The sequence below is a fragment of the Prunus dulcis genome, chromosome 8 (genome assembly GCF_902201215.1).
Source record: "Prunus dulcis chromosome 8, ALMONDv2, whole genome shotgun sequence".
Lineage (NCBI taxonomy): Eukaryota > Viridiplantae > Streptophyta > Magnoliopsida > Rosales > Rosaceae > Prunus > Prunus dulcis.
This window is the reverse complement of record NC_047657.1, coordinates 17,903,690-17,929,823: the sequence shown is the minus strand read 5'-3', so window position 1 is coordinate 17,929,823 and position 26,134 is coordinate 17,903,690. Positions and strand designations below refer to the sequence as shown.

General features: G+C 38.4%; 5 protein-coding genes across 10 annotated transcripts; 2 read left to right on the top strand and 3 right to left on the bottom strand.

Annotated features, from left to right (window-relative positions):
- Positions 1-387: 387 nt before the first annotated feature.
- LOC117636676 (probable methyltransferase PMT3) lies at positions 388-5,253 on the top strand. 4 transcript variants are annotated; one of them, XM_034371304.1, is made up of 8 exons: positions 388-590; positions 1,691-2,022; positions 2,156-2,320; positions 2,435-2,617; positions 2,734-3,328; positions 3,941-4,053; positions 4,175-4,395; positions 4,675-5,253. In XM_034371304.1, exons 2-8 carry the CDS (start codon positions 1,780-1,782, stop codon positions 4,991-4,993), a joined length of 1,839 nt encoding a protein of 612 aa, XP_034227195.1. In that variant the 5' UTR covers positions 388-590; positions 1,691-1,779; the 3' UTR covers positions 4,994-5,253. The 4 variants fall into 4 exon arrangements, with proteins under 4 accessions (XP_034227195.1, XP_034227192.1, XP_034227193.1 ...); XM_034371301.1 differs by having other exon boundaries at positions 1,653-2,022; XM_034371302.1 differs by lacking the exon at positions 388-590 and adding an exon at positions 898-1,123 and having other exon boundaries at positions 1,653-2,022.
- A 227-nt stretch (positions 5,254-5,480) lies between these two features.
- Positions 5,481-12,942, bottom strand: LOC117636724 (dolichyl-diphosphooligosaccharide--protein glycosyltransferase subunit 2). Of its 2 annotated transcripts, XM_034371374.1 has the most exons (20): positions 12,755-12,939; positions 12,489-12,636; positions 11,925-12,117; positions 11,724-11,813; positions 11,380-11,442; positions 11,039-11,108; positions 10,680-10,744; positions 10,209-10,263; positions 9,539-9,666; positions 9,304-9,419; positions 9,098-9,167; positions 8,573-8,677; positions 8,331-8,417; positions 7,600-7,748; positions 7,299-7,410; positions 7,139-7,222; positions 6,878-6,958; positions 6,568-6,792; positions 6,199-6,321; positions 5,481-5,895 (listed from the first exon to the last, which is right to left on the bottom strand). In XM_034371374.1, exons 2-20 carry the CDS (start codon positions 12,632-12,634, stop codon positions 5,779-5,781), a joined length of 2,079 nt encoding a protein of 692 aa, XP_034227265.1. In that variant the 5' UTR covers positions 12,635-12,636; positions 12,755-12,939; the 3' UTR covers positions 5,481-5,778. The 2 variants fall into 2 exon arrangements, with proteins under 2 accessions (XP_034227265.1, XP_034227266.1); XM_034371375.1 differs by lacking the exon at positions 8,331-8,417 and having other exon boundaries at positions 12,755-12,942.
- A 441-nt stretch (positions 12,943-13,383) lies between these two features.
- On the bottom strand, positions 13,384-15,057 carry LOC117636725 (H/ACA ribonucleoprotein complex subunit 3-like protein). Its single transcript, XM_034371377.1, has 4 exons — positions 14,943-15,057; positions 14,647-14,721; positions 14,486-14,528; positions 13,384-13,736 (listed from the first exon to the last, which is right to left on the bottom strand). Exons 2-4 carry the CDS (start codon positions 14,698-14,700, stop codon positions 13,639-13,641), a joined length of 195 nt encoding a protein of 64 aa, XP_034227268.1. The 5' UTR covers positions 14,701-14,721; positions 14,943-15,057; the 3' UTR covers positions 13,384-13,638.
- A 1,425-nt stretch (positions 15,058-16,482) lies between these two features.
- LOC117638745 (uncharacterized protein At1g03900) lies at positions 16,483-18,759 on the top strand. The gene is made up of 3 exons (XM_034373851.1): positions 16,483-17,344; positions 17,429-17,698; positions 18,414-18,759. The coding sequence occupies exons 1-3, from the start codon at positions 16,853-16,855 to the stop codon at positions 18,480-18,482; spliced, it is 831 nt and encodes a 276-aa protein (XP_034229742.1). The 5' UTR covers positions 16,483-16,852; the 3' UTR covers positions 18,483-18,759.
- Positions 18,760-19,554: 795 nt separating this feature from the next.
- On the bottom strand, positions 19,555-25,690 carry LOC117638743 (protein CHROMATIN REMODELING 8). Of its 2 annotated transcripts, XM_034373848.1 has the most exons (8): positions 25,321-25,690; positions 25,077-25,200; positions 24,366-24,917; positions 23,766-24,171; positions 22,751-23,606; positions 21,845-22,454; positions 21,114-21,584; positions 19,555-20,685 (listed from the first exon to the last, which is right to left on the bottom strand). In XM_034373848.1, exons 2-8 carry the CDS (start codon positions 25,164-25,166, stop codon positions 20,014-20,016), a joined length of 3,657 nt encoding a protein of 1,218 aa, XP_034229739.1. In that variant the 5' UTR covers positions 25,167-25,200; positions 25,321-25,690; the 3' UTR covers positions 19,555-20,013. The 2 variants fall into 2 exon arrangements, with proteins under 2 accessions (XP_034229739.1, XP_034229740.1); XM_034373849.1 differs by having other exon boundaries at positions 25,077-25,677.
- Between the last annotated feature and the right edge of the window lie 444 nt (positions 25,691-26,134).

The window sequence follows — 26,134 nt, the reverse complement described above, 5'->3', positions numbered from 1 at the left end:
ACTTTAATTCTTTTTGGTAAATTGCCAACCCACTTCATGGTAATGGAATATCAACCTCTCTATTAAGATTGTGGGCTCTTCTTGCCATCTTCATTCTTGGCCAGAGCTGCCACTTGCAACTTGCCATCAATGATTTATTCCCAAAAAAAAAAGTAAAAAAGGCAAAGCCTTTCATTTTCATGCGCCAAAATTTCCCATGTGAGGTGTGGAAAGCGCGTATGCAATTCCACTCTCACTCATCGCCTCCAAACGACAACCTGTATCTGTCGTGTTCTACACACCGTCACCGTGTCACCCGCGTTCTCTCTTCTCTGATTCTCTATCTCTCTCTCTCTCTCTCTCTCTCTCTCTCTCTCTCTGTTAGTGTCTTTAGATCTCACTCTCTCTGTTAGTGTCTTTAGATCTCACTCTTTTTTTATTACTCGAATAGATCTCACTCCCAGTCAAATTCTCAATCCCATATTGTTATTAATATTCTTTATATCCGTATTTATGCTGCTCACTCATAAGCAGTAAGGACCCATCTCTCAATCTCAGATTCTCTCTCTCTCTCTCTCTCTCTCTCTCTGTGAGCCCAATCTTTGAAGCAGGTACGTCCTTTGTACAATCCTCATTGAACATTGAGGCCCATGTACGCTTCAGATCCATTAACAGTGTGCAATCTCACTTGCTCTGTTTCTGCAATGCCCATATTGAAAATTTTGAGTCTTTGTTTTGTCCAATTTTATTTATCTTCAACTTTCGTTCTGTTTGTGTTTCTTGAATAAAGATCTGATTTTGGTGTGCCCAAAACTCCATCTTTCCTTATATGTGTAAGAATTCTCATGTCGGCATAAGATTCAAATCGTCCATTTTCAGCTGTGTGAGTTAATATTGCCGACCCTTTTTGTGATTTCACGAGCTGGGTCTTATCAATCTCTGTCAATTCTTGTTTGTTGACGTTCAAGGTGTCACATTTATAGCTGGCAACTGTCAACTGTCGGTGTGCTTTAGCCTATGATGATGTTTACATTTTTATTTTCCCGCTTTTACCCTCCTTCTTCTCCACTCTTATGCTTTGTTTGGTGCCATTGGGTTATATACCATTTATATTTCGGACATTTATTCTATGTATGTAAATCAGGTACCGGTACTTTTTCCAGATTTGCTCCTCTTTGAATGAACTGGGTCAGATTTGAATTCATTTCTAGTGTGCTGTGATTGAGTTTTAGTTGTTATTGTACTTGTTTCACTTGGTTTTTGGCTGGTGCCGGATTGTGAGTATCAACCACTACCTTCTAATTGTTATTTTCTGGTTTTCTTTTTTATTAATGAAATAAAGAATATCTTAGATCACCAGTTAATACCTTTTTTCTTTTCCTATAATATGATAGATTCTTTGTTGCAAATCTTGCGGTTTTACTAAATTGAGTTATGGGGTTGTCTTCCTTCCTATTAGGAAAATAAAGTAAAGCCAAATAGAACTTCTGTGGGGTTTACTTGAAGTGATGAATCGAATGGTCTTAATCTTATTTGTTAATGTTTAGAGGTTTGAATTATTGCTGCATCGTGGATAATTTTCTTTCTGTTCCGGCATTGCATCTGTAATCTAAGGGGTACCTAGTTCATTAAGTTGGAACTAACAAGTTGAAGCTTTCTTTTTGTGATTGAAGCTGCATCTAAAGTACGTTGGCTGATCATCCCCCTGCAGTGAAACTGGACCTGGCATCTTGTAGCTTGATATTGAACTCTGCATGTTGAAGTCAAAGTAGAGGGGTAATTGTCGTATTGGTTACAACAATGTCGCGGGGAAGAGCTGATGGGAGCCCAAAGAAGCGTTTGATCACCTCAGTTCTAGTTTTGGTGGCCATTTGTGGTCTCCTGTATTTGTATTCTAAAAGAAATGGTTCCTCTGCGCTGGAGTATGGCAGTAAAATAAGAAAATTCGGCTCTACTTACTTGGGCGTGGATGAAGATGTTGAGGAGTCGCCTTCCAGCCTTGGTGAAGATGAAGAGGATGGTATTATATTGAAGAGCATACCGGTCAGTTGTCCTGGCTCACTTTTCCTCTGTCATTTCACTTTATACTAATGAATAATTTGTCTGAGTTCTCTTATATGTGTATGTACATATTAAACTAATCCAAGTCTTAATCTGACTGTTTTTGATGTTGCAGGTTTGTGATGATAGACATTCAGAACTCATTCCTTGCTTAGACAGAAACCTTATTTACGAAACAAGATTGAAGTTGGATCTGTCTGTGATGGAGCATTACGAGAGACACTGTCCACTGCCTGAAAGGCGATATAATTGTTTGATTCCACCTCCACCTGGATATAAGGTGAGGTCCTGCTTAAGTTTTTATATCGAATGGAATTTTGAGTGAGGAAACTTTGTACCATAACTTTGACTTGAATTATAGTCTGAATTTGTTCATCTGTTTTTATGGAAATAGATCCCAATCAAGTGGCCTAAAAGCAGAGACGAGGTGTGGAAAGCAAATATACCTCACACGCATCTTGCAACTGAGAAGTCTGACCAAAAGTGGATGGTTGTCAAAGGTGAAAAGATTGGATTTCCTGGAGGAGGTACTCACTTCCATTATGGAGCTGACAAGTACATCGCATCAATGGCTAATGTAAGTCAGTGGCCCTTCATATTGGGGGAAAAAGTAACTAGTCATTAGAGATCGTGTAGGTTTGTTGTTTTTTCTTTCATGATAAAAAAATGATTACTTTTGGTTTGGATTGGCAGATGCTCAACTTTCCTAAGAACATTTTAAATAATGGAGGAAAGGTCAGGACAGTCCTTGATGTTGGCTGTGGCGTTGCTAGTTTCGGGGGATACCTGCTTTCTTCTGATATTATTGCAATGTCCTTGGCACCTAATGATGTTCATCAAAATCAAATCCAGTTTGCATTGGAGAGAGGGATTCCCGCATACCTTGGTGTTTTAGGGACCAAGAGACTCCCTTATCCTAGTAGATCTTTTGAACTGGCACATTGTTCTCGCTGTAGGATTGATTGGCTTCAAAGGGATGGGATACTTCTCCTTGAGTTGGATAGGGTACTGAGACCAGGAGGTTATTTTGCCTACTCGTCTCCTGAAGCCTATGCACAGGATGAAGAGGACCTGAGAATATGGAAAGCGATGAGTGAGCTTGTAGAACGGATGTGTTGGAAAATAGCTGCTAAAAGGAACCAAACTGTTATTTGGGTCAAGCCATTGACTAATGACTGTTACATGGAAAGAGCGCCTGGTACTCAACCACCCCTCTGCAGATCAGATGATGATCCAGATGCTGTCTGGAATGTGAAAATGGAGGCTTGTATCACACCATACTCTGACCGTGAGTACTATTTCTTCCATTTTCTAAATTATTGCCATAATCTCTGTGCTTTGTTAGTGGTTTTGGGGAATCTCAAAGCAACATGCCAGAACTTTCTTCAAGTCAATCACATGTTAGTTAATTGAATTGAGAACTACTAATTTAGAAAACAGACTCACCTGGAACTGTAGATTGATAATATTTGCAGTATCTTGTGATTTAATATCGATTTTCTTTTCTTTCTTTTTTTTCAGTATAAAGTTGCACCTTGTGAACTGAACTGAAATAGTCGGTTTTTTTATCATGTATTTTCTTTCAAAATTTGTATCATTTTAGCCCGTCTTCAACTTGAAAGCACCATAACCCAACTCCCCTCAACCCAACACTCATCTCTCATAAGATTTCGGACTGTTATAATGTCAAATAAAAGTGTTTTACTAAAGACATTATCATGTTTCATGCACCAAGAGCTTTTCTGTGTATGGCTATTTTGGCAAGAGAAAGATATCTTTAATATTCAAGCACTACTGGCTTTTACTTTAATATGCGTCCTCTTGTTGTGTTGCATTATCATCTGTGGTAATAACATCAGTTAATTAGTTGAAATATATTTGGCTGGTGTTTTCTTTTCAGAAAGCCATAGAGCAAGAGGAAGTGGTTTGGCTCCTTGGCCTGCTCGATTGACTTCACCGCCTCCCCGTCTTGGTGATTTCGGCTATTCTAATGATATATTTGAAAAGGACATGGTAATCTTCACATTCTTTTTTTCTGTGCATAACTCATGTCTGCTCTGCCTGGGTAATATCTGAGCTTGCAAAAATACAGACATACAAATACTTGGTATATGACAGGATTGATGTGATGCAGGAAGTTTGGCAGCAAAGAGTTGACAGTTACTGGAATCTTTTGAGCCCAAAGATCAATTCTGACACACTGAGGAATGTGATGGACATGAAGGCAAACTTGGGTTCATTTGCAGCTGCTTTGAAGAACAAAGATGTTTGGGTTATGAATGTGGTGCCAGAAGACGGACCCAACACACTTAAAATAATATACGACAGAGGGCTGATAGGCACAGTACACAGTTGGTACGTTTAACAATTTTGATAAGTTAATGAAAAGTTTGATCAGAAACATATTTGATTTTTAAACCATTGGTGGTCGTTGGTGTTTCGAAGGCATTGCAGAAATTCCCACCTATATAGTTATGCTGCCATTGCGCCACATACAGTTTTTTTTTCTTTACCTTAAAATGTTTTTAGAGATGTTCTCAGGCTTACATATAGACATGATATCAACTTTCTTTGACATTGTAGCATTGCATCAAAAAAATTGATATATCTTCATTGGTTGCAAATTTGTGTCAGGTGTGAAGCTTTCTCAACCTACCCACGAACCTATGATCTGCTTCATGCATGGACTGTCTTCTCTGACATTGAAAGGAAAGGATGCAGTGGTGTAGATTTGTTGATTGAGATGGATCGCATCCTCCGGCCCAAAGGTTTCGTCATTTTCCGTGACAAGCGGAAGGTGGTGGAGTTCATAAACAAATATATGAAGGCATTACACTGGGAAGCAGTGGCCACTGCTGATGCCGAGGGAGGCTCTGAGCAAGATGATGACGTAGTGTTTATCGTCCAGAAAAAGATTTGGCGTACAAGCGAGAGCTTTAGGAATGTAGAATAGCCTGAGCACAATATGATCCCGGCATTTCACTGGCCCTTCGGTGGTGCTGGTTTTATTTATAATTTTGTTGCATTTGCTCATTTTCGATCAGTTTTTATTTTTTTACAATTTTCTTTGTTCCCTAATTGGCACACAGAAAGGTCACCGATATGTTTTTCATTCTATTTTATAATTCATTCGGAAATTGTAAGATACACTTTATGCCGTTAATTGGAGAAATGTAGGGGCCAATAATAATGCTATCAACAGGTTTTGGTGAATCCAAATTCTCAGAATTTGGTCAATTTATGCCATTGGATCGACATGTTGATTAACTTGAACGTAATTAGAGAACTAAACCAAATATTTTCATCAAGCCGGATCTCAAGTCTGGCAGAATAAATCATACCCGTTAAGATTTAGCCAATTTATCCCCATTTTATAGGCAGATTATAAAAAGAGACTGCAAAAGAAAAATGATTATTAAAAGAGATGTAACTTGATACAGTTCCTTGCAAGCCATGAACCTTTGATATGTCAAAAGTAATACCAAGGATGGGAAATATCAAGCCCGTGGATACTTCTTCATTTTGCAATAAATATATGATTTTATGTTATGAGTAATAAAAATTTTAAAGTAAGAGGTACAGGTATAACATAACAAGGAGTCCTACAAAATTGTTCTAAAAAGTGCCACCCTCTGTTTCTCTCTCCAAAGGAAAATCTCCTCATCTTTCTGGTATCTCTTCAGGCCCACTTTTGATCTCTCTAAACGGGAGACTTCTTCAAGTTCTTTTCGTCTTCTTTCAAGCAGATTTCAATTTGGCTGATGTTGAGGCCTGATGGGAAAGAATCCTGTGTCCCACAAACAGCAAGAAAACTCCCAACAGTCCAACCCATTTCAGTGTCGTAAATAGATCCAGCTGCACATGGGAACAAACTAGTAAGCAGACCAGCCGTTTGAAAAGCTTAATCAATGTGCAAGTAATTAAAAAAATGCTATTAACTTTAAAATGCATTGAAAAGCCAAAATCTTCTTCAGCAAGTGTATAACATAATTACTTCGAAATCTCACTATTGTCAATACTATATATGCTAATGTAATTTTCCCGTTCTAGAACAGGTGACCCTGTAATGCTTAAAAACGGGATTGTCCAGATCATTGGGAATGTGATGTAGATAGGAACCTTCCGAAAAGTTACAGTAAAGACAAATCAATGGCATACCTTCAACCAGAAAAGCACATAGAGCAAAAGAACTGCTGCAATGCCGACATGGAATAGGATACCAAAGGTGGCTGGTAATGCTGAAGTAGGGAAGTTCTTCAGATTCACCCCTAAGCGTAATAGCTGTTTAATACATAAAATAAGGTTAACAAAGATTTCCCACTATCAAAGTACAAAATAGGCAAACATTTTAAAATGTTGACATCCCCCCATATCTCTTTTGGTCTTTTTGTACACTAGAGAATGTCTGTTTATAAACAACATAATCTAGTTAAACTCTTTAGATTTTCCAAGGGAGATATCAGAGCATAAAATGTTAAAAATTTCTAAGCCAAATGACAATGTAATATGGATTCGCTAAATACTCACCCCAACCAAAAATCCAATCAGTGGCAAAAACACAAGACCCAAGAAAATAAGAGAGAGCTCTTGAGAAGGACGCTTTTCTGGAACCCTAAAGATATGGCTTATCTCTGCTTTGGGGCCATATTTTGAGTAAGGATCAATGGCCGGTGTAGGAGGGCGGGATGCCTTTTCAGGTGCTTCTGGTAGATCCAAATCAATGTAGCCAATAGCCCGGAAGAAAGAGTTTTCCTGGAAGAGAAGACAAAAATTCCTCAGATAATCAGAGGTAGAAATTATATACATTTTGAAAAATTTGAGCTAAAGTAATGCTTACCATTACAGCATCGCCAACAGTTAATTGAATGTCATAACTACCTGAAAGATAGTAAAACTTCTCAACCAATCCAAGAAAATCCTGAAAAAAAAAAAAAAACCAAAAATTAGCAAAACAAAGGAATTAAAATGGGTAATCCATCCAAGATGGTGAAAACTGAGTATTCATTTTATTCAAGTATTCAGACATTAATCATGGGCTTATGAGGAGTATCAGCTAAATAGATGAATTAAAACTCTAGGTTTCCAAGGGAGCACTTACCAGTATTATCTCAAACTTTTTGCCGGATTTCCCCACCACAAAGATATGCTCAACCTTGGTCTCATGTCTCAACTTCAAAAATACCTGCAGCCCAATAAACTTCTAAATGAACTGAACAGAGAGAAGTTAACTCAAGAAGCAGGCATGGACAACTACAAACCTGATGTGGCTTAAAAGCATTTCCAAAAGGAGTGGTCAATTGAAAGGATAGGCGCAGCTTTTGGAGGTGGTTTGCCGATAGTGCGAGCGAATTTTCTCCAGCTAAATCTAGTCTGGTAAATGAATGATGTAGAAGTAACAAAAGATTTATATGCTTTAGAACGTGTTAGAATGGAATAGGCACAATTGTGGACATGTAACAATAATGAAACACGAGTTTGTGATTACAAGCATCCAACTTCCAAAGGAAGAACATAAACTAAAGCTGGAAACATGAACCATAAAAAATTTCAAGCACGTACTTTTTCTGGGTTTCTATGCTCCCGACATCACTATCCAGTACAACAATCTCTGCATTTTCAATTTTGATAACTCCTGTGACAAATATCTGCACTTGAGTAGAGCCTCCAGTTGCATAAACTTTTTCATCTTCAGAATCATGCAGAACAACCTACAAAAAGTTTTGTTAACTCATTAGGTTAGGGCAAGGCCAAGAAAAAAAAGAAGATATTATGCAACAAAATATAAACAATTTAGAAATGCAAGAAATAAAATGATTATGCAAGAAAAATATAAATATGAAAGAAAATATAAACAATTTACAAATGCAAGAAAAAAAAATTACAATTTACAAATATTGGAAGGAGAAGAGTTTGTATGAGGATTTAGTGTGGAAAGTGAATAAAATTGTTATGTATTTATAGGGAAAACATCCATAATTTTTTGGTTTTTTTTTTTTATATTTTAAAAATTGAATTTTTTTCCAATTGTTTTGATTTTTTTTTTCGCTCACTGACATCAGCATGACGTCAACGCCTTCGGGCTTGAGCCCAGGCAGATCTTGCCCGTGGGCTTGCCCAGGTTGGTGGGACCCAGGGCTTGCCCGGGCTGCATGTCGTGCGCTGGAGGGTCTTTTGGGCTGGCAGGGGGCCTTTTGCCCAGGTTGGTGGCATGCGCTGGACATGCTCTTACAAATTGAGAGCCAAATGGAAGCTAGTCTAAATGTAAAATTAACCAAAGAAATTATAAGTACCTCAAAGACAAATATGTAATTTCCAACATCGACACTTTTTGGCACATCCAAGAAATGGGATTCACTTTCTCTGTCAAACTTGAGTTCCTACATCACACACATTATAAGGCATTGAACCAGAGGCCATTCATGCAATCAATTTGTCGGAAGAGGATAAATAAAACTAATCTTTTCAGAGGAAGGATATCTGTAACTATTGAACTGCAGATAAACTAGATACAACAAGAAAAAGAAGTTATTACCTGGCTTTCAATTGTGGTTGCAACTTTCGAACCAGAACTCAATGCTCGCACCAACTTAACTGTCAGAGGAGGTGCACTTGAACCAAGCACAGTACTCACTTTAACCTGATTAAAATTTCGAAAGTACAAACCAACACGCTTAAATTAACCAAAGTATGCAATTTGGCATAAACAACATTACTTGTTAACTCTATATTTTCCTCAATAAAATAATTAATCCACAGCAGGCTGATGCAATTCTGAATATGTGCAGATCAAAACGTTAGAAAATAATACAATCATAACTGAAGAGCTTGGCGTTTTAAAAAGAAAACAAAGATAGTCAGCTTGAGGAAAAAGAAAACAGTGCAGATTTCACAAGACTACTAATATATATAGACATAGCTATGCATAAAGTTAGAAAATAATACAACTTTTGCTCAATTCAAATATCTACCTCACAAGAAGAAGGAAAAGAAAGGAGGAATAATTGATGATTCAAAAATCATCTACAAATAAGAAATACTGTGTTGATAATTGACAAACCTGGAGCCGGTCTTTTTTGGTCAATGAAAGCACTGTAGCTGGAAGTGATAAAATCAGTGGGATAGCAACCCTGCACCAGAAAAGTAACAACCAAAATTTAGTAGACAATAAATTAAAAGTAGAATTTAAAAAGCTGCAGTACACAGTAACAAAATGCAATATAATTGGAGATGTAATTCAGTCAAAGAAGAAGAAATAGAACTTACTTATTGCTTTCCAAAGAAGCTAATGAGTCCACTTGGTTGAAGAAGTCTTTAGCATTGCCGGGAATGCCAATTCCAAGGAAGAATTTTGCCAGACCCAATATTTTGTCCCCTGGAACCTGCAAACTCAAATCTAAAGCATTAGTATGCACTCCAACCGCTCCCCAACTCCCAAAATAAAATGCATTTGTAACGGAAGAGCAGGAAAGAATGCAACATTGAGTATGCTTCCAGTCACCTTTATGTTTCCAGATGTCACAGCTGCAAATGCTGTCAGTCCTCGAACAACTGACGCAGTAGTTGAAAGAGGACTCTGACGCTCACGCAGATCAACAACTTTTTCATCAAAGTACATGGCCCCATCATCTAGAGAATGTAGTTATATATTTTATTAAAATAACAGCTAACCAGAAAATGAAATGACAAAACCAAACTGAAAGAGGGCCGGAAGAATATTAATCAACATGTTTTAAACTTAGGCAAGGTTGTGTTGTGCATTCAAACTTCAACGACAAACCATGTTTCACAGAAATGCACAAACACACATACACATCAAAATGCATGCAGGCTAACAAACCCATCCTTATCATGCCAAACTTGCTTGGGTATACTACAAAAACATAAAGTTCCATGATCCCATCACGACAAGAGATGCTATTAAAGCCACTTGACCCAAATTATGACCCATCATCACCAACGTTTTTGCACCACAGCCCTGGTAAAATGTGTTGATTTAAAACTTCAAAGAAGAAGGTCATGAACCATGGATTGCAATATATTATGCAAATTTAGATTACATATGTGGGTCTGAAAACTATTTACAACTTATAAAGCATGAGATGAAAAATATATTAAAAAAAGAAAGAAGCGTATAACAAGACATCTAATGTTGGGAAAAAACCACATACCATATTTCTCAACACTGTCAAAAAGCTTCAAAATATCACTTTTCAATGTACCAATCTGCCCAAAGACAACATTATTGAATATTAACAAAATGAAGTTGAAACAACAATATTACAAAAACAGGGAACACAAATATATATGTGTGTGTGTGTGTGTGTGTGTGTGTGTGTGTGTGTGTACAATAACACAGCAGAATTACAGTATACTAATAAGATCTATAGAGCCTTACTACGCAGCTATGTAAAAAGTAAAATAAAAGATAAATAGAACGGAAAAATAGGTCCACAGATATTGGTAATGATTTGGTCAGTGTGTGAAAGTATCCCAATTAGGACCAAAATCTCATAATTCAGCGTGCAAATCAGTATGGAAATTTCTTCAAGTATATGAATGGCCCAAACAAGTTCAATTTTAGATTTAAAAACATATGAAGCTTATGTTTAGTGCTTATTTAAGCAAGCTAACGAATGTACCTTGGACTGATCAATTTCGGAAGATGCTAATGAGACAACCCCCGAAAGTGCTTCAAGTGCTAATCCTGCAAGAGGGATGCCAAGCTCAAGTAGTGAATATAAGCCACATACCTACTAATAATCAATACCATGTTTAGCAAAGATTTAAATTTGATGGTAAAACAAATATTAGTCATCGTAACCAAGTGCTACTAATCCCTCTCTAGTTGAATAAAGATCTCAGATTCAACTCACGGGAGGGAAGGAATTTAGGTGTGCCCCCCGCTTCTTTTATCCAATAATTACCACTTAATAAGAAAAAAATCAGCCATGAGAAAAGAAACAGCATAACTTTCAAATGATTTATAGAAACTCATTACCAGCAGCATAGGTACTAGACTCGGGATTATCAGAACTAAAACGCCACCTTCCATCACTCTGGCTCAGAGACTGCAATAATATTTCACCATTACTCAGACATTCAACAAAGCAATTTTTCTTGCTAGGACATCCAAAAGGATGAAGAAGAAAAAAATTGCAAAGCAAAAGAAAATAATTGAGAGGTCGGAGTCAGAATTCCGCATCAACATTATAAGGAAAAATAAGTGCCACCAGATGATAAGCCTTATCTGACATATAGCAAGTTCTGCCGGGACCTGGAGATAGTCAAAACTGAACCTTTTTCAACTAAGAAATACCATTAGTGGCTGCTGGAACCAACCTTGATAGAATGGAAAATTCCACCAGCATCAGCAAGAAGTACATCAACTTCAGAACTTTGATCCTAAAGCAAGAAAAAAGAAAAAAAAGAAAAAGGAAAGAATTAATAATTCAAAGATATAAGCCCTCTAAGAAACACAAAAATGAGACCCTTGCACAAAAGTTGTAACAATTAAAATAGTGACATTATTAAAAATATCATATTTGCCCTGCACAGGGTTGAATGTTTTTTCCTTAATCGCCACTGCTATATGTTGAATCTTCAGCCAAACTTAAGATTTCAAACCAAAAAGAAAATAAAACCTGAGTTGGACAGTGCAGCCAAGAGGTAGTTCAATAATTTACCTTAATAAGTACCAAGCTTCCGATTGAGTGGTAGAAGTCAAGCAATGAACTTGCAGTATTGGCAATAGCTTTAAGTCTTGCAGCAATGCCCTAGACATGGAGAATAGAATTAAGGACTAACTGCAGTATTTTGCCACATGCTTCATAAGCAATGGCTTTCATACTGAGAACAAAGAAAGAGCGCTAAAGACTCAACCATACCTCAAATATCTTATCGTTAACCTTGCATTTCAAAATGCTGTTAACCTTTAAGGCATAAAACAAATCCTTTGGGGCAGAAGACGATGACCCAAGTTTGTCCACAACGGACTGACAAATAGCAGTGCGTATATCAGACTTTTTATCAATCCCAAGAATCTCAAACGATCTTAGAGCTTCATATGCCTCTTCTAAACTGTCAAAAATTTACGAAATCAAATAGTTAGATTTCTTTCAGATTAAATTATTGGACTTGCTTGCAAGGTCAAAACAAATAGAATTAAATATAGTTACAATCCAAATTAATCTAATCGTGCAAATGAAATCGAATTCAACCAAAATCAAAACTTAATGACGTATTTCGACTAAAATGTAGGAAAATTACCAAGTCATGAACTTCAAATCTCAGAATTGTATGGGGTGACGACAGATAAAAAATGAAATAAATCCGTTTTAATTCAATTGGATCATATAAATGATCATATCCACATCGTTTCATATTCACAGGAACCAAACAGAAAATACGAAAACAAACAGAGAAATGATTTCTTCAAGGGTTTAATTCACCTCCCGAAGGAACCATCGTTGGCTGTGAAGAGCTCAGAGGCCGCGGATCGGTGAGAGTCAGAGATCGGCTGGAAGACGGAAGCAGCTTCGCAGATCGCAATCGCCAAAATCAGTACCAGAAATCCCCCGAGGTTTCTGGTAGCCATACCTGAAACAGCAGCAAAGTCAACAGCTTCAGATACATATAATGAGGCCTACATTTATGTATGTATGCAAGTACGCGATCTGGAGGACGCTAAGGTTTCAGATCGAGAGGAAGAACGTACTGAAAGCGTTGGAAAGTTGGTCAGTGTGGGGAGTCTCTGGGCGCGACGACTGCTGCGTAGTGAGTGACTGAGAGAGGAGTGGGAGGCTGAAGATAGAGAACGAGGCCGTTTTAGTGGGTTTGGTTGGTAACGGCCGATTGTGTTTTGGGCTCTGTTGACTTTTGACTTCGCTCCATCAGGAAATGGAGGCCCATGCATATAATTATTTTCTTTTTTAATTTATTTTTTACTCTCTTGCATATAAATTAACAATCCGATCTTCTGATTGGTTGGGGCATGTCATCGTATTTTGAGCAACTGCTTTTTTTCTTCTTTAGTATTCTGGCACAAAAAAGTCCTCTAATTTAACATCCAACTAATAACCAAAGAAAAAAAAAAACTAATATAGTTTTGTTTAATTTGTTCGCATGTGAAGTTATTCTCACCTTTTTTTGTTGTTGTCAATTTGTCCATCATTGTTCAAACTTGAAACATCTTCCAACCCAGCAGGTTTGAAATTAGTTTTCATATGAAAAAATGTGAAATCAAAAGGAAAAAAAATTACAGAGAGAGGAAGAGGAGAAAATCGTGAAGGGTGCGGCAACCCAATATAATTAAGTGGATGGATATATTTGGGTAGATATGGGAGCTTTAGGCACAAACTTTAGTAGATATGAAGGTTGAAACTAAATTTGCAAAGCATATTCATAGAAATCTACTACATTTTCAAAAACTTAAACACATAACCAGTCTACAACCATTTGTGCTGCTTGCATACTAGCGGTAGACGTATCCAGTTACAGTCCCCAATAGAAAGGTCCAACAAGATAGCACTCCTAGTAAAACCCTAAAGTCCGAGACACTTCAAACGAAGCCCTTGAAAGCAGCTGAACCTTTATAAGTATTTAATACTTCAGAGGTGACTGCTGGATCGGCAACAACCCAAAGCGTTTCTTCAGGAGAAATCTTTGCCTTGAATACATGTCGTCAGGGGAGAAGCGGGCTGCAGTTGATGATGAACAAAGACAAAGGAACAGATTAGTAACAACCAAAAAACTGGGAACCTTTTCCAAGGAAGATTATGCAGAAGACTGGTAGCCACAGATCAATAAAGAACTCTCTCCTTCAACTAGTGCGCTAACTAATAGAACCGATTCTTTAGTATACTTTCTATATCATCTCAAACACTTCCAAATCATTCCAGTTAAAATTAGAAAACACCCGTATTCTGGAACAATCTGGTGCCAAATTTCACAGAGTTGAGTAAATAAAAGTCAACTAAATCATCAACATCAAAACTCATCACGAAAGCATTTTCCTCCGGAGCAAAACATTGATTTTCTTGGAACTTAATTTGGAACCCAACAGAGAAGACCTAAGTTCCTTGCAATCTTATATTTTGCATTCATTATAGCAACGATACTAAACATGTCCCTTGGAAGATTACAATCTCAAGCAATCTATAACTTTCTGATAGATTCATAGAAAACGACCTGCAAAGAACTAAGGACTAATGTTCATTTCAGCTGTTTCTTACCGTCATGTTAGCAAGCAGCAAACATTCAAGAAGCCCAAATGGCATTAGTTTATCAACAACTTAACAACACTAACATCTTTACATGACAGCACGACAACGGAACAACAGGACATGATATCCTAACAACATAACAACCATTATGAAATCATATTCAGAAAATCAACAAAGCTGCAATTAGGTTGCAGCCAACTTCAAAATACTGATTTTGTTCTTACCCGGATGGGCAGATTGAGTGGGAAGCCCCAGTGGTGATTCTTTCTGCATACAGAAGGGCAAGTAAAACACATCAAATTCAAATATTGACAAGTGGGTTTGTCGAATTTGTTAGCTAATGTGCTCTAAACAAGGAGCTAAATTGCAAATCATCGTCACAAACCTTAGTGGTGTAGACTTTGTCGCCATTCTCGTTTATGTAGTATTGGAGATACATGTTGGCTGCTTCTTCTTCAACCTGCCGAAGATCAAAGCAATGATGCATGAAACTCCGACACAAATTCTCATATAGAACTTAAGACACTGAATATTTCACAACAGTTATTTATGCTGATAAAATTTTCGATTTTATTAAAAAAGAGTTTGGCGATCTTGAACTTAGAGGTTTTGACACAAGAAAGTTATAAATTCGCAGGGAAAGATAATAATTTGTAATTGTAAAATACGTTAAATTCGTACCTGCTCAAAGTGTAGGCGGAGGAGAAAGTGCTCTGGTTATTTGTTCGTGCTAGGGTTTAAGACTGGCGAAGATAGGGTTTTCCAGAAGATATATGCTGGGCTGATTTTCCAAAAATGCCCCTCAATGGTTGCTGATTTTCCAAAAACCCTTTGCTTTTGTTGAGATGTTGGGCTTGGGCCAATATGAACCTCAGACGTGGTAATTTTTTAAAATTCGAAGCCCCAATAAGTCCAGTGAAATAGTAAATCAAATTACGAGGAATGCGTCATTCATCCTCACCTGCAAATCGTAATCTTACGAATATAAAAAATGACCCATAAAAATATGAGATATTTAGTGATATACCCATTTCTAGCACTAATATTATAAATAAATCCTACACAATTGAATTCCTATAAACAAACCCAAAAAAAACTTAAAAAATGATAGCTAGCCTTATTGAATTTAATATTGATTATTAAATTACTTTGATGCCCTATTGAGTGCTTTGGGTATTTTTATGAGATTTTGGGGTTGGGCTTGTTTTAAGAAATTGATGGCNNAGTTTTGTAATTTATAAGAAGTTAAAAGCTTTTTTGTTATGTTGTAAATGGGCTTTGGGTGTGTTTCTAAAGTCCATTTTATATAGGGTATTTTTATAATTTGGGCCCCCATATTGGGTATAATAGTGAATCTCCCTAAAAATATTAAATAAATTTTTTTATGCATATATGTCAACAGTAATTTGACTCTAAGAAGGGAAGAATGGCTATTTTTCAACTATGAGAAACAATTCTTTCAAAAGTTGTAAGAATTGTTAGCTTGAGCACCAAAGTGCTTTGGAATTAATTTTTGCTTTTCCTTATTGGGGCCACACAGCCTAACCTCTCAAAGTCAAGTTTAATGCAAATAAGGCCACACCAAAGACAAGGAAGGGAGGCCTGCTAGATGATAAGCTTGTAGCCATTAGAGAATAGTAATTGTGACTGGCAATGTGGAAATTGCAACTAATCTAGGCTAGTAGACAGGGATCAAGCTTTGGAGGTTTGTTCAACAAAATTAATTTCTCTGTTATCATTGTTTGTTGAAAAATGGTCATAATTTATATAAGATCAAGTTTTAGAGGTTGGTTTAACAAAAATATAGGAACCTAGGTTTCTCTGTTGTTGCAGTTGAAAACCAGGGCTTAGGCTTTGGCCAGGAGATTCAAATAAATAAATAAAAAGTTAAAGTGAGGTAAGCTTCTTTCTATTATCGAGTTTTGTTTGTTGATGACAATAGCGATATTTTAAACTACTCTAATGTACGAAAAGAGAGGTTGAACTTGAGTGCAAAGCGGTTGATACTCGAGTGCAAAGAGGTTGATACTACCTTATTCAACTGATATAACTAACCATACTTTTCTTTTATAGAGAAAAAAAGAGGGATTCGTAGAGGTAAATTTTTGTAACAGATGTGCTTTGCAGATATTGGTTGGGCTTCTGTGGAGAATGTTTATTGTTTCGACTTTTTGGGATATTGAAAATGGAAACCACCAACAAATAACTGTTGATTTCAGTTTATCTACAAGCCAAGCTTAGGCCTTGGCCAGCCCAAAAGGGTAAGGGATAAGGGCAAAATGGTAATATATGGCCGTCTCCATTAGACAATCCAGTTGACCTTTCAAGCACTCTCCTTCGAACCCACGTTTCTGCATACTCTCATTTGAAACCTTCCCCCCACCTTCATTCCCACATCACCATTTCTTCAAATTCACGTCAAATTCGTCCCAAATTCACCTCAAATTCAATCCCCCAACTCTCTCACCATAGTTTGAAATTCCCCAACCAAAAAAATAAAAATAAATAAAAATCCCAATTATCACCCGCATTGCTCATAAGAATCCGTCATAGCTCGAAGTTTTGCCTGCCCCCAATTCGATCCCGAAACGATGTCGTTCGAGGACGAGGAGGAGGCGTTCGAGCACACGCTGCTCGTGGTCCGCGAGGTCGCCGTCTACAAAATCCCGCCGCGGAGCACATCCGGCGGGTACAAGTGCGGCGAGTGGCTCCAGTCCGATAAGATCTGGTCGGGTCGGCTCCGGGTCGTGTCGTGCAAGGACCGGTGCGAGATCCGACTGGAGGATCCGAACTCCAGCGAGCTCTTCGCCGCCTGCTTCGTCCACCCGGGCCAGCGCGAGACCTCCGTAGAGACCGTGCTCGACTCGTCGCGATACTTCGTGCTCAAGATCGAGGACGGCACCGGAAAGCACGCGTTCATTGGGCTGGGGTTTGCAGAGCGAAACGAAGCGTTTGATTTCAACGTGGCTTTATCGGACCACGAGAAGTACGTCAAGAGAGAGCACGAGAAGGAGAGCAACGGCGGCGAGACCAGCGACGATGGCCATATCGATATTCACCCCGCCGTTAATCACAGATTGAAAGTATAAAAGATTTAAGATTTTTCTTTAATTTCTCATTTTCAATGAAAAATTTCATTGATTTGTGTATTTGTTTGGGATCTGAAGGAAGGTGAGACGATAAGGATAAATGTGAAGCCGAAGCCGACGAGTGGGACTGGGATGTTGTCAGCGGCTGGGCTATCCGGGACGGTGAAGCCCAAACCGATTAGTTTGGGCCTGGCTCCGCCGCCCGGGTCCGGGAAGGTGAGGTCGGCTCTGCCGCCACCTCCTAATGACCCTGTTGCTGCTAGAATCAGCTCTGGTGGTGGCCTCAAGTCACCCCCTGATAACCCAAGGCGGAGCTCCGACCCGTTATCCGATCTTTCTCAGATTGAGGTAGGAAATGTAACTCAGTGTTGCTTTGGCATTACATTGCTTGGTTTAGCTGAATTGTTGTTCATCTTGTTGGAATTTGGAACTCAGAGAAATGATATAGTAAGAGTAAATTGTTCAAAATCAACATGGAATGAATGTGTTTGAGTTTTGGTAATCATTAGGTAATTTGTCATCAAAATTAGCTGACTAAGATACTTGGACGCAGCAATTTTCAAATTTCTGTTGTCTATACATGTCGTGTGTCGTGTTACTGATTTTACCCGTTCATGGCTTATGCTTGTCATCAAAATCCCAACATTTGATGGTGTCTCTGCCAGCACTTTAATTCCTGATTTACTGGGAAAGTTGGTTCGTAATCCCGTTCTGTTTTTTTTTTTTTTTGGGACGAGCTTAATCCCATTCTTAGAAAGGCAAGCTGAGAATGAGTAGCTACAACCCACATTAGTTTCTGTCCAAGTTCAAACCATGTAGGAACTGATTTCAATCTGCAAGCTTAGTTCTTGCAGAATCAGTATTGTTTTTCTGTTTGTTTGAGCGACTTTTATGCCGCAGGGAATTTCTGTGCATTTGGTTGATAGATACACTTCTTCCACACACATAAAGGAAAAAAAGATTACCTCTTCCAGTTCAAATATGAGTGTGATTTATGGATATTTTGCTTATTGCCTTGTTTGTTTATGATTGTGATTTATGGTATTCTCATGATCATTTCCAGAGGAATCTTCCTTCAGCGACTGGATCAGGTTCAACAAAGACAACCGCTGGAGGATGGGCGGCTTTCTAATTGTGTGTGAGCATTTTGTTAATTATGATCGAGGTCTTCATTTATTTTTATTTTTTTTATATCTTTTTTAAGAGAAAAGTGAGGAAGGAATATGTGAGAAAAGAAAGAAAGCACACAAGGTACCAAATACTTCCATTTATGGAAATAATATTTCCCTGCAATATATTTTGAAGCTTCTCTTGTCCTGACATCTATGTTCTTTGTGCCGGCTAGTTGTTAACTTAAAATTTCAAGCTTTCACTTCTATATAATAGAGAAATGTGCCTTGTCTATTCCATTTGCTATTTGCTCCTTTTTTTCTTTCCTTTTTGTTTTTATTTGGATGACAAACTTTGCAATTTGACAGCTTCTGGTGGACTAATATACTGTCATTTTGCATACATCATATTTGTTATAATTTTGTAATCCTGAAAACGAAGGTTGCCATCCTGATAAAATGGGCACGCTTCTGGACTAATGGAAACTTGCCGTGTGGATCGTAGGATTCCTTTATCGTTTTCGATTAACCAAATCTTTGCCAAAAGCCTAAAGTAATTGTCTTATTGTCTACTTTCTGCCTTCTTAACTTATTTGTGGTTTTTGTTGTGGACTGGAATGGTTCTTGAGTGCTTTTCAGGTTTCTCCTAGAATCAAAGTCATTTGGTTGTCATTGTACTCCATCATCCCTGTAGTTTTTATTTGTTAGGAATCATTTACCCTCGCATATGCCACTCGCCTGCTAATTCGGTAGGAAAACTTGATGAAATTACCATGTTGTCCTTGAATTGTAACACTTACTAAAACTGCAAAGATTAAATAGTAATAACTGATCCTACATGGATCAAAATCATAAGTTATAGCAGTAAAATGGGTAACATAACCTGAGTGGGTCGACGCCTAATTTGAAGAAAACTAGCGGCAACCAAATATTGGTTCACCTGTGAGTATAATAACATAAAAGGCAGGCAAGTCTATACAAGTACGCGATGGGCCACTTTGGCATTACACAAGACGGCTAGAGCAGAAGATTTGAACTGGCCGGCGGAACAGAGTGCTTGGAAGTCTGATATGTACAATCACAAACACTCAAAACGACGAAATCTGGTTCTCAAATGTTTCTCTGAGGCCCATTTTCAAAGAGGGGAAAATAACTCTCTATATTGTCTTTCATCTACACCTAAGAAGCCAAAAGTACTCTATCGGGCAACATTGTTCAATTGACTCCAAAACATGGAAAGAGGAAATTCTCGGAACTCTATAAATTACTGTACAGAGAAAATGTCTCTATTCTGTGTGGTTTTGATTAAAATGTTTCGAGGACGTACCCAAAAAAAACTATGAAATTTCTTGTCACCTTTACCCTAGTGAAGATATTAACAACAGTGAGAATGGAGGAAACTGTGAGAAAAAAAAAAGTGACCCACTAGGAAGATTTCAGGGATCACAGATGAACATTGCTCCAAATAAACTCCGGATATTTGGAGAACCCACAACTATCCACAAAAAATCAGCACTCTCATCTCAGGCAATGAATCGGAGGTTGAGATTGAGATCACTGCTGGTGAAACTCTGGCTTTAGAACCCAAACTGATCCGTTTGGGGTTTTCTCTAGTTTGGCTATTTCCTTCAGAAGATTCTTAAACAAGGGAAGATCCTTTGAGGGTATTCTATCCTTAAAATGCTGCACTATGCTTGAAGAACTTGTACTTCCTCCGCTTTGTTGGATAAATGTACAGATCTGACGAATCAGTACTTCAGGTTGCACTCCACCTAAATTGTGAGACGACCTAGAAGGTCCAACATCCAAAGATTTTGCTCTGTTAGAACCAGAAGCCAACCCAAACTGATGCTCAATTCCAGCTTCAACAGCCTTTTCCTCCTTTCCTCTAATTCTTGCCAGTAATTCAGCAGAAGATAATGCCTTCCCAGCAGATGCCCCTGCAACACCATTTGTTCCATTGTTGGAAACTTCATCTGAGCGTTTGGTATTATTGATCAACTGGGAATTCACAGTTGAACCAAATTTCCCACGGACAGATGATGGTGCGCCAGCCATTCCTGATTTCCCAGTCCATGTGGGGACAGACACACTATCACGGCTTCGAAGCATCCGTGACTGGCGCAGTGCTTCTGCTGCTCTTTGTGCAACTCGGGAAGCTTGTTCATCAAGCTTCATCTTCTCTTCATCATGCGCATTCATGATCATATCATGATTCATAGCACTCTGCAGTGGAAATTGGACACCACGTTAAAAGAAAAACGTAAACAGACTGCAGGGAGATGGAGACTGAATTGAGCATTAACAATGTCAGTCTCATGCTACAATCAATGCATTCTTATTATATGCGCTTTACATGAATACATAGTAAAATACTACTAAATAATTTGAAATATATATTACATTACATATAATTTTCCTCCATCGTACAAGACTCTCCAACAGTGACAAATAAGATTTAATCCAAAACTCCAATCAACAGAAAATGCTTGCAATTATTTTGGGGAAGACAACCAAACAACTTGATTAGACCAAAGTTATAACATTTTATCTCAGGTTAAGTTCCACAGCTATAAAAGAATCCTAACAGACACAGGTGCAATACTACCAATGAAGAAAAATGTGTACGTGGCACACAAACTGAAGAAACTTACATGTATCCCTTGGGCGTCAAATAGGCACCTCAGAATATTTGTTTCTTCATCTACTTCATCATTGCTGTGGTCAGCTTTTTCTTTCCCATTCCTCCTGGACGGTCCAACCTCTGAGTTCTTCCCCTTGTCAGCCCCAGCACCATTGGCAAGCGGTACAGAGACTTTCTGAGATTCTTGCTTATTGTGCTTGTCATTCTGTGTACCAACAACATTGGCAGCTTCAGATAACTGACCGAACAGATTAGCTGTTTCAGTCGCCCCACTCTCACCCTCATCATTCAGAGTGAAGAGATCCTTCATATCTCGAGCTTTAAAGAACCTTTTTTGCTGTGGGTTTTTTAATATCTTATTGGTGAGAAAATGCTTGTAAATCTGTCTATGATACACCTTCTCCTCTATGGTTCCACGGGTGATCAATCTATATACAGTTACATCCCGCTTCTGACCAATACGCCAAGCACGCTCTCTTGCCTGTTAAAGGCATTCAGATTACAAAAATGTTATTCCAAAGTACCAAAAAAAATTCAAAATTTTCAAACAAGGGTCAACAAAAAACTTGTATGTATTACTTCCATCAGAAAGACACTAGAAGGATCCTTACTCCTGAATGTTGACAATTTCACAAGACAGACCATATATATAGTAACCTTTACAGTTCAGACGACTAGTTTCCAAGTTCAAACATTTGCATCAAATTGCAAATTAAAAGAATAGTGAAGTCCAAAATGTACCTGCATGTCAGTGGAAGGGTTCCAGTCAGGATCAAAGATGATCACCCTATTTGCTCCTGTCAGATTTGTCCCTAAACCACCAACCTTAGTTGTCAGAATGAAAACAAACACATCACTTGAGTTGTTAAATTCATCTATTAAGGCCATTCTCTGTCTGATGGGAGTAAGACCATCCATCCTCCGGTAGCTATAACCACCAGAAACCAGAAAACTTTCAATAATGTCAAGCATTTGTTGAGTTTGCGTAAAAAGAAGAACACGATGACCTTGATCCTTCCAAACTTTAAGGACTTGCGAAACAACTTTCAATTTTCCACTGCGTTCGAGATTACCATAATCTGGATTCTGGCCAGAGTGTTCCCTCTCAAGCAGATCAGGGTGGTTGCAAATCTTACGCATGACATCAATTCCATAAAGCGAATTCCTATTACCATCCATAATCTGTTCCACATCAGAACTAGCCAGAAATGCTCTATATGCAGAACGCTGCTCAGCAGTGAGGCTGCAAAATATGACATGTTCAGTCTTCTTAGGAAGCTGGGCATTCACATCTGCCTTCATGCGCCGGAGGAGATACGGCATGATCAAATCTCGCAAAACCACAGCACACCTGCACAGCGAAAGGTTTAGACTGAAAAGTGTATATATATACAACCCTGGGAACAATTTGGAAAAAATACCAGACGTTTCATCTTTCATGAATGACTTTATCTTATGGGTTTTCTTTCTTAAGGGTGGTAAACCTATAAACACTCAGATAGTTTAGGAATTTCCAAAATTCAAAAGTTAACAAAAATAGATTGATAAGTACTCTGTAAGAGTATTTAGATAGAAGTAATAATCCAGTCTACTGAACGCTGAAAATTTAAATATCAGATTGTAAATTTGAAATATATCTATCTAAACCTGTATGCTGTGGATACTTGTAATGGTGAGGCATTCGCATAACCACCAACAGATATGGGAACTGAAAACTCAGCCTCAAATATGGGCAGGACCCCCAACTTTCCAGGGAAAACAAAATCAAACAAGGACCACAGTTCAGTCAGCTTGTTCTGAATTGGTGCACCCGTCATTATTATACGATGTACTGTTTGTAACTGTTTACAAACTAGAGTAATTTCTGCGTTTGGGTTCCGAATTCGGTGTCCTTCATCCAAAACTGCATAACCCCAATCAATGTCAAGCAAACTTTCCCCTACAATACGGAGTTGCTCATAAGTTGTAATTAGCAACCCAGATTCTGACCTCAAAACACGGTTAATCAAGGAATCCCATTTCTTAGTGCTTTTGGATAATGCTGGTTTCTCATAATCACTGTCCAGTGAACCATCACTATCAGAATCACTTTCATTAGATTTGGATCGTTTTTTCCTACCGGCAGGATCCTGAGCAGAATCGTGAAGCAACTCCACATGAAAGCTTGGGTACCATTTTTGAGCCTCCCTTTTCCATTGGCACAAAAGTGTAACTGGGCAGACAACTATGCTTGGTTTATACATGCCACTGAAATGCAATGCACCAAGGAAGGACAAGACCTGGATGGTTTTACCAAGACCCATCTCATCTCCAATAATTCCGCCTGCTTTTTGGCAATGCAGTTCCCATAGCCACTGGACACCTACCTTTTGATAGTCAAAAAGTTGGTTAAAAATGTGCTCTGGGATTTTCAGCCCCCCTTCCAAGGTAACATAAGTATACTCATTATCATCTACATCTCCAACATCCTCTTGGTTTTCTTCTTCGCAACTGGGAGTGTCTTCTGCAAGAAAAAACAAGTAGAACAAAAATGAAACAACATACTTGCTAAGATTTGGTAGAAAAATAGATAAAACAATTAAAACAACTTTCTGTTGTACAAAACATTTAACTATGCCATGCAACTACTTAACACCACTATCAAGGACAACATTGAACATACCATTTTCATGCACATGCTTTTCCTCGAGATTACTGAGCTTTCTCCATCTTTTATCAGGCAAAGGGCGCTTCCTTCTTAATCTTGAACTTTTATTCTTGTGTGTATCATTTTCTAGGGATTGAGGAATCTTAAGAGGTTTTTTTAGCCTCTTAAAAGGATAAGTGGGTGGATTAAGCTTTGGTAGAGCTTCTGGATCAAGCAGCTTGGTGGATGGGCGAGCTTGAGCAGCCTCTGAAATTGACTGCACTGCTCTAGCAACACTGGCTGAAGCAAAATCATTACTCCTGTGTTCTTCTGCAGGAACGTTACGCCCCTGAGATGGCCCTAGTTCTTGAAGGCGGCGTTCAAAGCCGTTGAGCTTATGGAAAGGAGTTAAAATTCCTTTTCGAACTAATTCATCCCTTTCCTGGAATATCAAAAGCGTCAACTTAGTTATCCCTGTTGTTTCTCTTCCTTTTTTTATACTTAATTAATAATGAACCATTTATAACATCTTTTACTAACATTATACATAATTAATTAGGTAATCCACACCAAATTTTACAAAACACAAGGTGAGAAAGATTGAACCACTAGGTAAAGTTCAAGTGTTAAACTCACTGTTTCAACAAAGCCTGCAGATGCTGCATCCAACACAGCATCGAAGTCATCATCCTCGTCAAATGAGACTGTTTTAAGCCTCTTTTCTAGATTTTTTCCAGATTTCTTAACTTGTTTCAACTTCCTCTTGGGTACAGGCTTTTCCTTGACAATATCTGATAAGACTTTGTCACGCTGTTTACCCTTGGAAGGTCTTTGCTTGTCCAAATCTGAAAGCTCTTTCTCAAGTTTAGCCTTTGTTTCCTTTAGACTTCTCAGTCGATCAGTAGCTAAGGCATGCTGAAGGTTCAACCCAGTAGCAGAAGCCTGATCAAGGTCCTCCTTATCCCCAGGTTCCACGCCATCATCATCACCATCACAAGCAGCGCCTTCATTCCCCGCTTGTTCAGGTTCAACAGTGGAGGCAACGGCATCAATTTCAAACTCAACTGCCCTCAATTTGTTATAGAGTTTGGCCTGGCTGGCCGCCAATGGATCAATACTTTCTGATCTCTCAAGAGGCTCCTCCTCAGTACTCCCTCCAACTTCACTGGCATTGCCATTGTTCTGCGCCTGCACTTCAAACACTGCCTACTGTCAAATTCTAGCATTTGATTAACTATTCAATCACTCTCGGTATACTTTCGCAGCTCAAAAAACATGGTTTTGATTATCTGGGCACAATGCAATTAACAATGAAGATGAAAAAGATGAAACCTAGCATTTACATACCCCTGATAAAATGTCTCTCTCGATATCTTCAGGGTTTGCCGACGTTACGCCCAAACTGTCCAACAAAATCCTGTCTTCGTCTTCCTCCATGCAATTGTATATGTGTAAATTAGGGCAATTTTATCTGACAGAGCAAGTAGGCATTCATTCGCATTGAATTCATAAAAATCAAACACAAAACCTGAAACCGAATTCGATCAAGGATTGCGACCGAACAATTACCGAAATTCAATTGCTTACGTACCGAATTTAGATATTACAGTGGTCAAAATGAATCAAATTCACATCTCGGAGTTTCGGATTAACTTATTCGGAATTTTCTTAAACCTAGATTCGCAGAACCGAAACCCCTCTCTCTCTCCCGTGTGAGGGTTTTGCAGCTTTAATTGGTTGCTGTTGCTTCAGCGACAGTCCTAACGAGACTAGGGATGTTTTAGCGAAGAGGTTGTTTCTATGGCGCGCGAGGGGCACACGATTAGTTAACCCGCGCACCCTTTCTCCGTCTCCGAGAAGGAAAGTGTCTTCCACGACTTATCACTCGTAGGCTACAAGTTGTAGCGACGGATAGGTGACCTCGGGTCCGCAGGTTTTTTTTTTTTTTGGCCATGGGGTTCCGCGGGTTTTTCCTCAAACATGTCGCTTCATGCAAAATAAACAATACGACATGTCGGTTTAATCCTCTTTAAATATTAATATATTTTACAAGTATAGCCGCGCGGCTATACTCTTAAAAAATAAAAAATAATAAACGGCTGCCCAGAGGCTAGGCGGGTCGTATAGCCGCGCGGCTATACTTTTTAATTATAATATATACAAAGAGTAGCCGAGGCCATACTGGGCCAAGAATATAGCCGCGCGGCTATATTCTTTCTCATTTTAAAATTGAAAGAGTCTATTAAACTCTTGGTCACAAGTCTAAAATTCCACTTTCTTATTTTATTTAAAGAAAATAAAAACCCAGCGTTTTGTCAAACAAATCCAGATCTATACACTGAATAACGACTTTAATTTTCGGTTGAGCCAATAGCTTGTGGCCACGTCTGAAAAAAGTGAAGTGG